The following is a 13,767-nucleotide window of genomic DNA, read 5'->3' as shown; positions in this document are numbered from 1 at the left end:
GTGCAGAAATTGTTTACTGTAAAATAAGTTCTGTTGTATTACAGAAAACCTTAAAATTAAATTGACCATAAAGCTCTCAAGCTCTCTAGAGTCTTAGTATAATAATTTGACTAGTAGAAAAGTCCAGAGGGTTCTTAAGTAACGCTGTGGCCGTATGCCTAGTTGAAGTTCTCTGAATCATCTCCACTGACTACATGTAGTTGTGGTACCTAAGTGAGACACTCTAAATATCTGCAAAGTGTAGGCTGTCATAATAAGTATCTCATTATAGTTTTCTCTGGAGTAAACTAGTTGATTTTTAAAGTTCCTTTGCTGTATTATGTTTTGAATCATATATATTAAAATGCTTGCAGCTATTTTTTCTCTGTGATTAGACACAGTATAAAGATATAGCATATACAAGGTACTTTCAAATTAATCTAAAAGTAGTTTGGATGTCTGAAATTGATTGCAGCTCATAACTTTTTGAAGCTGCACGCCTAAGTGTGGTAGTAAAATTTATGTTAGTTTACATGTTTTAACACTGGAAGATACTGTAAATAAGTCCTAATTTTTTTTTCACTTTACTAACTAATTCACCAGGGATATTTTTGAAGCAGACAACTACAGCCCTATTCCTGTAGCAAATGAAGAGGAATACAAAATAGTTATAAGCAAATTTCCTTTTCAAGATCCAGAACTCGATAAGGTAAGGAAAAGTTTTATGCTATTAAAGTTTGCCAAAGTCCAGTTGCGGATCCTTTGATGAATTTTATAATTAAAAAGCAATTAGAGTTTGAAAAGCTAGGTAAATTAAAATGCTAAATCACCTTCTGTGTGTGTAATTATCTAGTCATAAGTTAATATGAAAATTAAAGCTTTAGTCATTTGCTCTGATGTTTGGGTAAATAATGAAACCCATCATTTTGTAAACAAATTAATAATACAGTTTGATACAGTCTTCATGTAATTATAATACAGTCTGTCTTTAGTTAAATTTTGTTGTAACTCATTGGGTTTAGTAGCTCATAGTATATATGCTGTAGTATTGCAAAGATACATGTAAAACAGGAATCAGAGACAGCAAATTTTGTATTTCACTTTTTATATTAATTATTTGTGTTTGAGCATCTGGGGCAAAAATAGATGTGAAGGGACTCTGAATAATTCTGCTGCACTAGCATTCCAATAGGATGTACGTTCATAGCCTCAGCCATTCTTTCACTCCTTATGTTCTGCTATTCAAGTATGGTTTTTGGTAATACTGATGAAGGTATAATAGCAGGCTCATGATGGAGTCTGTAGAGGGAACTAAATCTAAGAACCACATGATAGCAGGAGTAGCTGATATAGAGGGAAGCTGGTTTATACATGGTCCATTGCTACAGATATCTGCAAAAGTCAAAAAATACTTTAATTCTGTGATTCAGCAGGGATTTACCAGGCAAATGTAACAGCTACATGTCATTAATACAGTATTGCAGTGAAGATGAAAAATTAAAGATGGGTTTTATGCTGATTTTTCAGTAAGACTCCAGAGTGCTTTCTGGATGTTTTTCTCCATCAAATTCATTTATTTAGCCATTATAATACTAAGATTAACAGAATGGAAATCCCTTACAGGGTTGGAAGTATACCGCACCCTATTTAGCATGCCATATTTTGCTAATAAATTGCAGAGGTTTTTAACTTGCACTAAATAATTTTATCTGCTAGCCTCCCTCACTCTGTCTGATGTATTAGCATGCATGTATGGACGTTACTTGTGTGGGCATGTATAGTTACATATATGGATGATTAATACAAAGCTTTGGCTCTTATTTCACCAGAAGTGAAATGTATTCTCTGAACCCAACAGTTTTAATTTTGGTTTATGACACAGAGAGGGATTGCTATTTCATAATGAGGAGCACTTTTGGTAGATATTTTATGAGCAGAATCTGACTGATGCTTAGTTTTTGGGCTGGTGAGCTTGAGGGTAAAGCTGGGAAAGAGGCTGGATTTTGTTCCCAACTCTATCATTGACCAGCTGCGTGGTGCTGGTAAGTCACTTCGTATCTCTTTGTCCCTGTTAATTCATCTGTAAAGCAGAGAAAACATTTTTTTTTTAACGTATCTCTGACAAGAACTTTGAAACCTGTATGTAAAGTGGAAGGACATCATTAGACATAAAGTAGTCTGAGGCTTTTTCTTGTGTCCTAGCAATTTTTGAAACAGTTTAGTTGCCTTCAACCAAATTTAACAAATGGGTAGAAGTCTCAACGATAAATGAGTTACTAAAAGTTTTGTCAACTAGGCAGTAGAATAGAGGAGAAGGATACTTAATGATTCTTTGCTGAAAGAAAGACTGCAGTATTACCTTATGTGTTATTAGATAGCAGGGAATCCACATGGAGGGTAAACTTTATAAATGCTCCATCGCTTCTGTTGGTTGCTGTTTATAATCTCATCCACTTCAGCTCTCTGATGTTCCCTCAGGCTATAAGGCACTGGGAGGTCCTATTGGGTGGGTCAATTCAATCTACATTTTCATGTTTTAAAAAAGAAAGAAAGAAAAAAAAAAAAAAAAAAAGATGTGCGAGTTCAGGTTGCTTGCAGAAGGAGCCTGTGTAGTTGATAGAGAGGAACAGACACGCCAGAGGGCTAATTCCATTTGATGCATCTCTGATGCCTTTTACAGATTAAGGGGAACTTGAAAATGTCAGTTTCTCTCCCTTTAGTATAAAAAGAGACCAACATGAGTTAGTGTCTCATTTTTAACTATAGGTTAGGATGAATCACCCTCACATTTTACAGGTAAGTTTATCATAGCAGTTGCTTGCAGCACATTAGGCAGAATTATGACCAGAACCTACTAGATATTTAACATCAGCAAATCCAACCTGACTAAACAAAAGTCTTGTCTGTAATCTGCTGTTTAGATGGAGTGTGCCAGACTATAATGGTTTGATAGAATCTAATTTTACTCCCTTCTGCATTCAGAAGTGAAACAATTGGTTGTAGCTCTGATTTTTTTTCTTGCTACCTTCTCTAATAATCAGACAGAAGCTGTTGAATCCTTCTGTATTGGCCAGATGCTCTATAGGATAAAGAATTGCTTCTCTTAGATCATTGAATATATGAAGGTTGAAACTCAAGTCCTGCTGAAAGAATATTGTGATGATCCAAAATAGTTGTATGTGATAGCACTTGTTCTATCTGTAAAAATTAATTGCTTAAATCACATGAACACATATTTGAAGTAAGTTTCATTGTTAAAAAAATGTTTGCTAGCGTTGTTAAATGACACAATAGCCTGGCACATACACCACGTATTTGTCACACCACCTAATCTTAAATAAAGAGATATAATTAGGAGAATGTCACAGTAATCTCTTTTGTCTTGGCTTTTTAATATACAAATATTGAGCTGCTGTTGATTAATGATTTTTTTTTTAATAAATTGAATTCTCCACAGATTATACCAGTTGTTAATTACTTTTCTCATGCATTAATCATAGAGTAAACAGAAAATTAATTGTTTTGCAGATTTAAAAAATTAAGTATTCAATGCAGAAATACCTATTTGGTATGTGTAGATTTAATGGAATTTATTTCTTTTTGTCATCCAAAATCAGCTTTAAAACTGAAGTAAGAAGCATGATTTTATTCTTACAGAGTACTAGTATTTCCCACATGTTAATCCAAATTGTTGAAAAGAATTCAAACTGCTTTGGTCTTGTGAACCATTGAGATAAAGTAAACATATGATAGTAAATGTACATGCCTAAACATTCTCAAGATGCTTTGAAAATCCCAGATGTGTTGAACTTCTCAAACCTTTTTTTTTTTTTCACTGCTTTTTTTGGAAAAAAAAAATGTTTGCATTTTTCAACCTCTCATCCCACTTACATCTATCTTGCTCATTCAGATTAAAAGCAGTTTGAGACCTGTTTTTTAATGCGTGTTTGTAAATTGCTTTCTACAGAGGGTTCTTAAAGTTTGAAGACTTTGTGTCATTTATTGTAATTTAAATAAGTGATAAAGTACTATTTTGCTTATAAGCTATTTAAACAGATGTAGAAGTCAGCTCAACACGTACCACTGTTTGTATTTGATGAAAACTAGAAAATCTTAAAATAGATTAAAATATTGGTAGTGTTAAGTGGCTTTCTAATTGTTGCATTTAATACCAAGCTCTCCTTAGAATCAGTTTCAAATGTAAGATAGTGTTATCTTTTATTTTCACAGCAGTCATTTCCAAAGAAGCTTCCAATGTCTCAGTCAGTGCCTCAAATCTATATCCAGGTTAAGGAATTTATTTATGCTAGCCTTAAGTTTTCAGAGTCACTTCACCGCAGGTAAGCTTAAAGTATCAGGAATGTGACTATAAGGTAACATATAACTTCCGGGTGACCGAATAATATGTATTAAAATTAAAATAAATTTTCTTGTGTACTTGCTAGTTGTGCTTGTTTCAGGATTTGCATATAATTTACATATAAAATTATTTATATTTAAGCTATGATTCCCAATGCTACAGCATATATTTCGTATGTGTATATATATATGTGTTGTGTACAATATGTGTATGTATGAGCAAATGTAGCTTGGCATCATAAAGCAGTCTAAAACACTGCTGGGGTTTTCGAAACAGTATTGACTGGTTTGAATAATCTAGATATTTTGTATATTTAACAAAGCATGTAGGATTTTAAAAATATCCTTCGATACTGGCCATTTCAGAAATAGTTGTGTAGCATCTCTTATTACTTTGAACAGTCTTTCCTTTCTCAGTGCCTTGACTTTCCTTAGCAGTAATTTCTCCTGCAAAAAAACATTCTCTCTGCATGTTCATTCCTTCTTCCATCCCACCTTTTTCTGATGGAAAATTCTCCCATTTCCTTTCTTCCTGTGGCCTTCAAGAGTTTAGTTTTAATTAGATAAAATAACATTCATAGATGTGAAATCTGGAAGGTATTTGTGGCTAGTCACCCACTTCTTCACTGTTAAAGATGTAAATGACTCGCTTTCACACATTCTTAATTGATACTGTTTATAATTTACACGTACTAATGAGCACTTGTTGACCTCTTTGGTAACTCATTAAAACTCACAAATTACTCTTTCTGAACTGCTGTGTTAATAAACATGTCCAAAATCTAAAAATAACAGGTTTTGCTTCAGTGTTGAAATTAATTTAATGGATAATTTGGTAAATGAACTGTGTGTTAGATCATAGAAGACTTGGAGCAACCAGAATTTAAATGCACATAGGGAATTCTTAACATGAAAAGTTCTCTTTGCAGGGAAAAAATTAAGTATTACTGTCAAAATATTGTCATGTACAGCATAGTTATAACAATAAACATTTTTTTTCAGCTCAACAGAAATAGATGATATGCTCAGAAAATCTACAAATTTGCTGCTTACAAGAACTCTAAGTAGTTGTTTACAGAACCTAATTAAAAAACCTCATATAGGTTTGACAGAGGTAAGTTTTAAAACATATACTCAAAGCTGGTTTTAAGACAATAGTGCTAAAACTATTCTTGTAAATGTAGATATATTGTGGTATTAAAATTGGTGTGATAAAACCAAGTAGTGTTTGCTTTAAAATTGAAAATTCAAAGAGGTGAAAGATGAAGTATAAAAATATCAATATCTGTTACATAAAATATAACAATACAGTGTTGGGTCTAGTTGGAAGTATATTTACACAGGGATGCCCTTTGAGAGAGATGACAGAGTTCTGTCTCCTTTATGATAAACAGATTTTCAAGAAATAAGCCAAAGACTCTTACTTTGTTTGCATACAAAGCATGTTTCATGTGTTCTGCTCCTGTCTAGCAATTAGTAGCAGATTGTTGAGTTTCTTTTTCTTCCTATTACCAAAAAAAAGGTGGGGGAGAACCTCCCTCACATGAACTGTGAAGTGTCAGAGTAAACATACCAAATCAAGAAATCTAAAATCTGAAAATCATTCTAACACATGAAACTTTCTATAGTAATTGCAATGAAAACATTTTAGTAGGTTTGTGCATATTTCTTCTTTATGACTCTTGGTTTGTTTGTTGGACCGGATAAGACAGGGTGAGACAGTGAATCAATCACTGAACATTCACTGTAGATAGATGCAATGTCAGGAGACGGCAGGTACCTACTGAAACATGCTGAGAAGGACTTACACTGTAGCTCTTAGAGCAGTGTTATGTTATACTGAACATTGTTTTTAAACTGCAAGAACCTCTTGTATGGACTAAATACTTGTATAGAAATCAAGAAGATGAGGAAAGAGCTCTATAAATCATATATTGCCATGTTAGTAAGACAAGCCATATGGTTTTTCTGAGACATAGTTTTCTGTGTTCTTGAAATTGGTACAGGGATGTTTTCAAGGATATGAAAATAAGTTCACTAGTATTTTTTGAGGTGTTTCATTATTAAGTTAATAAGTTTTATGAGAAAAATGTTTAAAAGAGAAAATTTATTTTACCAAGCATTACATTAGTGTTCACTGAAAAAGGCAGTATGCAGTGACAATTAAGATATTTCAGTCTGTGTATTGTGTATGTTGTCTGATTTGTGAACTGAATGTCAATGCATGTCCTGCGTATAAAAACATTTATGTCATGTACAAGCAGATTTTTAAGCACTGTTGGGGAAGAAGGTCTTGACAACCTTATTTTTTAAATTCTGTAACTTCGGAATGAGTACTTCTGCAGACAATATTGTGAAATACTTTTTTTTAATAGCAGTAATTTTTTAAAAAATAGGGGTACAAATTAGTGATTTGCTTTTGGCAATATATTTTACTTTATTTTCTCTTTTTTCATTCTAAAATATCAATTGGATTTATTTCACTAAGTAGGTGTTTGCAGTCTTCATTTTTTAAATGGCATCATTTGTATGTAAACTGTAGTATTAGTCCTTAGTGGTATTTGAAAGCAAACTTGAAAACTAACAGGTAATAATAGGCGGTAACCTGAAATACTGTAATTAATTTCTAGTAGCATTGTTGCTGAAAGAAGTAACCATTTACAAAATTAAATGATGAGGAGTGATACAAAAAGGATTTTTACAAGCATTTTTTGTCTCTTGTAGCTTGTTCAAATCATAATAAACACAACTCACCTGGAACAAGCCTGTAAATACCTTGAGGATTTTATATCTAACATTACAAGTATTTCACAAGTGACTGTTCACACTGCAAGACTTTATGGACTTTCTACATTTAAGGTATGGTACATGTCATCTGTTATAGGTCTGTGTCTGAAAACATTAAAATCACTATAAATGAAGCATTTTAAAACAAAAGGAGGTAAGGACAAAGCTGCATGCTTTCTCATTTTTGACTCTAAACCAATTCGGAACTGTTAAGAATTCAGTTGTAACACTCAGCAGATAAACACTGGTTTTTATGTTATCTGTATGATCTGAAATATGTACATATGCGAGAAGGATCAATATTCTTCCCGATGCATCTTTTATTAAGTTATGAAATGACAAGCTAAGCTTAACTGCACTGGCAGCTTTCAACAGTTTAAGGTGCAGTCTGTGTAATATCTCCCCTTTCTGAGCAGAATCAAGCAAAACAGCTAGTTTAATCTAAAATGTTTGTATTTATTTGTTTTTATTCTACAATAGAAATATTTTGTGGTATATTTTTGAATTGTGTCATTTAGTAATATAAAAGCAGTATTAAGAATGTGCTACAAGGCATAAAATAATTGTCTTTTTAGAATTTATATTTTACTTACATGTCTTTTATATACACAATAATACTTGTTAAAATGATTACTAGGAACTTGACTGTTTCTGATGTATGGCAACTGCTTATCTGTGCAAGCTGTATCTTCTCTGACATTTTTCATAAATGGCAGAAGTACATAAGCTCATAGCTAAAAACCAAGTAACTCATTGGTGATGCATATGTAGCATAGACAATTGTAATTTCAACAGTTAACATGGCAACATTTGTAAGCCAAGTATAAAATAACACTAAAATAAAAAATGTTTTCATTTTCTTTTTATGCATGGCTCCTCATCTCATTAGTAGGTGGTGTTCTCCTAGTTGTTCTTGTATTTATCTGTACAAAAATGCTGAAGGCTTTTGGAAGTAGGAAACTAAAGCAAAAGTACCAAGTGACTTGTATAGTTGCATCTGATGCCCTTGGTAGACCAAAAACCATACCCTCAATCTGTGAAGTCCCTCTCCACAATATTACTCAAAAGACCTTAGTCTTTTTTCAGTTGTAAGGCAGCCATGTATGTTCTTAGTGAGAAACCTACATATAAAAATGAAATTGCTGAAGCCAATTTATACACGTGATGCCAGGTAACTCAAGATGACTTAGATTTATCCCTAAGATAAATTAGTCAAATTTCTGATCCTTGCTCAGGCTGGTTTATGTTAGAATGACGAGTAAGCTCTAAAAGAAGATTCCAACAGCTGGAGTAGCTATGCTGAGTGCAAAGATGGTTTGGTCTCAGGCCACTGCATGACCCTACACCAGAAACCCTCCTGTGCAGTGGCTCTGGGAACAGGTGTAGAGATGCTTAGAGATTCTTCATGCTCTGGTGGTAGTTGAGTGCCAGGTACTTCTTTCAAGCACTAGATGGTTGTGTACATCAAAGAACCAAGTTTTGGTATTCATATACATAAAATATGGCAGAAATTATTTCATTGACCAAGTCTGGCTGAGTAGCTTTTTTTTTGGTTTTGAATAGAAGCAAATGTGTGTGCTTATGGGGTGGTTTGGGTATTTCTTTCTGAAGAAAACATTCTCACAGAAGAATAATCTTGTATAAGTTACTTTGTGCTGTTAATTCAGCCAGTGCATTGCCTTCTTAGTCACTTCTATACAGAAATTTTTGAAAGAGAAACAAGACAAAACAACAAAAAGTCATCAGGGATTCCAGAGCAGCTGCAACTTGAACTTTAGGTATTTGGGGTTTTTTCAGTGTACCCTGAAACAAAGGAGAGTGATTTCTTGTATTTATGGGATAAAGAGGACTAATCCTATTGAGAGTAGTTCTGTTTTCTGTACTTCATTTTTTTCTCTTGATGCAATATGTAGCCTATCCTATTATAATATCCCCTCTGGCATAGATGTTAAAAGGTGGGTGAGGTGGAATAAGACATCATCATTGCAAGACACTTCATATTTCCAGTTGATTACCAACAATTTTCCCATTAACTGTCATTTGTTTTGCTAAGGATTTAATAAATAAGGCCAGACAGTAAAGTTCTGGCCTAGCAAGTGTAGTTAGGTTGCCATTGCCCTACCAGTAGTTTTACTAATTTTGTCCTGTCCTAAAGATCTATGCTGCCTAGCCTGCTTGTTGTGTACTGACAGTGCATGTGTGTCTGAATTTGTGTATCTGTAGATATTGTTGTGTAGTGTTGATCCAGAATCTTTCTAACATTCAAACAAAACACTTAATGCAGACATAGTATTTGATTTAAGAGGTAAGATGTTCTTTATCTTTGAATTTCATTTAATAAATGCAGTTGAAGGTTTGCATTATATTTTGTGCTGATTGCTTATGCTGTAGGTTATGTTTAACTATCCTATAAACTATCTAAATTGTATTGGAGGAAATCACAGAATATTATGTGTGTGTTTAGTGAGCTTAGTATCTGTATATTTTTTAAAAATACAGAATGAATGCTGACAAACATGTAAGAATTATTTTTTTTATGGTTTGTCTCCTTTTGTCCTTTCCTGGAGAACATGTTAGCACAGCGTTCTCCACTTATAGCAGACAATTCTGTTCTCGTTAATCCCTCTTTTTTTTCCTCTATTTTAATGAAAAAACTGCTTGCAGTTCCCCAACTGAGCCCTCACGGAGTTTGGTATGTTCAACTATTATTAAATTCATCTCCTGGTGGCAAATCATGTCAGCTCCATTCTTTGAGTGGTTGAAAATCTCCTTTTATTAGCAGCATTGATCACATTTACATTCCATAAGGTGATCTTAAAAGTACATCTACAGTGTATTTTTTTAACAGAAGCCTTCAGACCTAATTCACAGCTGCTATTTTAGAGGGCTGTTTTTCTCATTTTATTATTGTATGTAAGATCTCATGTTAAAAATTTTCAAACTCTCCAAGCATTGTTTCATGTGGGTAGAAATTAAAAAAAAAAACAACACAAAACAAAACACCAAAATTTGTTTAATTTTATTGTATTAAAAAACTGTGTCACTTTTGATATTTACAGCCACATTTTCCAGCTTTGAGTGACCATTGTTTTCCTTTGCTTAAATCAGCAGTCGCACTAAGCATAAATAGGTGTATTTGCAGATCTAGTTGATAGAAGTTCTTGTGCCCAGGGTCTCAGCATTAAGCTGTGTAATGGCTGTTGGAGAGCCAGATACACAACATCAAATCCTGCACAGGATGTCCTCTGAGAGAAAAACCCTTTTCACTTTATAACGGGGAAAATCTGGTGAGCTTTCAAAAGGATTTGATGCAATTCTGTCACCACGTTAAAAGAAGAGATTGAGTTAATTCATATGCCTCTAGGAGTCATCCCAAGTCTAAATACTGCTAACTCACTCTTTCTTGACTTGTGCATGGATTCATAGTGCTGTTTCTCAGAAGTAACTTCTGGGTTTGAAATCCAGATGCTCGGCTGTTCACTGTTTTCTTAGGGAATAGAGCAACATGCCTTGCTTAAAGTACTGGGAGCATGCTGCTCCAATTGTAAACCAATAACCAAAGCAAAGTAAAAGGTAGCCAAAACCAGGCTTCCAAAACAAAAACTGAAGGACTAGTCTTGCCGCTGCCAGTAACTCAATGTTAACTGGTAAAGTTGATACAACCTCTCTGTAAATTACTTAGTTCTTAAAAAAAATACCTCAAACCCCACCAAACAAAAAAATCCAAGCAATGGCACTAAACCTAAGCAGATGTATTTGCAAGTTCTGCCATTATAGACTGTTGAAACCGAGGTCTTATTGTTAATTAGAAACTTTAAATATAGAGTTGACTTTATTTAAAGCTTTTATAGTCACAGCCATCTAAAAAATTGTGGATGTTAGCATATTTATTTATTTGATGTGCTAACAGGTTGCCAGGTTCTTGTGTGTTGGATTGTGAGAGCTGTTCAGTGGAGGCTTTCATGAGTTGGTTTGGCAGTAAGAACACTATTTTTAGGGAATTGAATTCTGATATTGATACATGGCAGGGCCACATGCTTTCTTGCTTCCTCCTGAAGTGCCTGGCAGACTAAAGACTAAATTTGACACACTCATTGTGATGATGCCACCTATAAGCTCAGATCACTTTGATTTTTTTTTTTTCTTTTTCCTTTTTGCCTTTCTTATTTACAGCTTTCTGAAGTGCTGTGGTTTTGGACTGCTTTCTCCCAGAGGAAACTACCAATGGGAATTTAATCTACTTTTATATTGCTTCATTATATCCAGCCTATTTTTACTCTCTAAAAACCTTCAGCAACTGACTCGTTCACTTTAAATCAAATGTCTTTATTGAATTATTTCTCCAGATCAGTGAAGAAAGTTTCATGTTGAGCTCAAATTAGAGCATAGAATTTATCAAGTGTCTTTAAACTCAAGGTTGGCAAAAGCATGACTTTCTAGCAACATACACCTTGTCAAGCATCTGTACATAGATCTTGTTGCATCTATAAGGATGTCCTCTAAACAAATAAGGCAGATAGATAGCATCATAAGCTCATTTCGCAGTAAATGCTAGACTTTACCTCTATACTGTTCCATAAAGTAGAATCAGGGTGGTGGCAGAACAAAAAGTTAAGGGTGGGAAGAAGTAAGGGAGTGCTCTGAATCACGATGTGTGATGATCAGGATTTAAAGGAGGATGAAAAATGATGAGTATTCTTCAGGTGTGCAGCTTTAAGGCATTAGTTACATAAAAATCATACAATTGCTGGACCTCTAGCCATAACAGATAAAATAATTAGGTACTTTTATTATTTATTTGTAAAAGAGGCCAAATAAACTTTGTGTCAGGGTTGATAAATTTGTAAGGCTGAATTAAAGGTGATTGTTTTGAAGAGAGCAAAGCAATTGCTTTGTTTCCAAATTAAAATTAATTTAATTTGTCTCTGAGAACTTAGATTATTCTACAGACATATTCTGTTACAAACAGTCATAGTATACATTATAGGAATATTTTTAAAACCACAGCCTCAGACTTATTGTAAGACAGAAGTTAAAATATTGATTTGAATAAAATATTTTTTGAATCTGAGAAAAAGACTCCAGTTTTGTTGCTTAGTATAATTTTATCTGCATTCTAATAATATTTTAGAGTTCTGACAATTACACATGATTTTTTTTTTCAGGATGCAAGGCATGCAGCAGAAGGAGAAATATACACAAAACTTAACCAAAAAATAGATGAATTTATTCAGATTGCTGATTATGATTGGACAATGTCTGAATCAGATGGAAGAGCCAGTGGATACTTAATGGACCTTATTAACTTTTTAAGAAGCACGTTTCAAGTTTTTACTCATTTACCTGTAAGTGTTCAAAATTAAGTTTAGTTTCAAACTACTGGAGCATTATTTTATTTTAAAATACTAAGATTTTTAAGGTAGATGTGATTTTTGAATTGTGCATGTGCTGGCAGACATATTTTTAGTTTTTTTTCAGTACAGATATATTTTCAGATGTATTTTAGTATGCCAATGATGCTTTACTCATGGTAATACTTAGAAAATACTTTCAAACACTCCAGTAATATTGTTAACAACAGCTAATTTGCAAATAGTATATGAACTCATGCAGTTTTCTAGAGCATGAGATGGCCTTTTAATTAACCGTATTGGTTCTGTGTACACCCGCATTGATTCAAACAGTGCAGAATTTGTGCAAATCCTGCATTTGTGCATAAGATTATGGAGGTCTTGGATTCTCCAAAGTTGGTTTTAGCTAAATAGTTTTGATCATAAAAAGTCATTTGATTATAGTTAACTGAACTTCATTGAAATGAATCCTTGTTCATACTCCAATATATCCTGTGTTGTTTTGTCCTGGGTAAAAGGGTACTGTTAACCTGTTTTGTGTACCAATTGTTATAGTCCGTTATGTGATTTCCCCTTGTTTTAAGATAAAAAAGTCTAGTTTGACTTATCATCATAATATTTTATAGCTTTATAGGTCTGGAATAACTTCAATAAATCTTTCAAGCTACATCTGCTTTTCATCAGTTTGTCCTTGGTTGCTACTGTCACACTGATAGATATCTGAGTGCTTTACCCATGTGCATTGCCTATAAAGAATAAGTCCTCAATGCATAGAATGTTTTGAGGCTCCAGACTGGAAGTAAAATGTAATTTCTTTATGTGCACAGCAAGGTGTTGAAGTTGTTGGCACAGTGGGCTTATCTGGTCTTCCAAATCACACGTGAAGAGGCTGTGATTCTTCAGGCTCCTGGGTTTTTACTGACAAAGACATAACCCACTCAAAATGTATCATGTAATATTGATGTGAATGCAATGGGTGAGGCATGTCCTTCTGTGCCATATCAGTTGAGCATTTTTAGATAAGAATAACAAGTTTGTTAGTTAAATTCATTGTAACTTACCATACAAAGCAGCGTGAACAAATGGCACTGCTCCTCGATAGTCATATGCATATAGCAGTTAAGGGATGCAGCTTCTCGAGAAGGGATGTACAAAAGTCTGTCATGAATGTATGTTGTGATAGAGCTGGTTGGAAATGAGCCACAGACAGAATGAAGCATTGTGTTAAGGGAGATGGAATGAAGCAGCTGTGGTGTTAGGACTTGAAAAATGTGAAAGGAATAGAAAGAAG

The 13,767-nt window shown here is 33.8% G+C and overlaps 1 protein-coding gene across 9 annotated transcripts in view; it reads left to right on the top strand.

The window, feature by feature from the left end:
* EXOC6 (exocyst complex component 6) overlaps positions 1-13,767 on the top strand; it is a 94,065-nt gene that overhangs the window by 38,294 nt on the left and 42,004 nt on the right. For 7 of the 9 annotated variants that reach the window (XR_012633722.1, XM_074907471.1, XM_074907473.1 and 4 more), the window contains 5 exons: positions 583-688; positions 4,210-4,319; positions 5,341-5,452; positions 7,063-7,197; positions 12,291-12,470. Coding sequence is in view for 8 of the 9 variants with exons in the window: in XM_074907471.1 (XP_074763572.1) it covers positions 583-688; positions 4,210-4,319; positions 5,341-5,452; positions 7,063-7,197; positions 12,291-12,470 (643 nt within the window). In the remaining variant the exon portion in view is untranslated. The remainder of the gene's footprint in view (positions 1-582; positions 689-4,209; positions 4,320-5,340; positions 5,453-7,062; positions 7,198-12,290; positions 12,471-13,767) is intronic. The other 2 variants (XM_074907469.1, XM_074907466.1) reach the window with 1 other exon arrangement.

The sequence above is a fragment of the Athene noctua genome, chromosome 5 (assembly GCF_965140245.1).
Source record: "Athene noctua chromosome 5, bAthNoc1.hap1.1, whole genome shotgun sequence".
Classification (NCBI taxonomy): Eukaryota; Metazoa; Chordata; class Aves; order Strigiformes; family Strigidae; genus Athene; species Athene noctua.
Note: the sequence above shows the minus strand (reverse complement) of the source record. Positions and strands in the feature narration are given on the sequence as shown.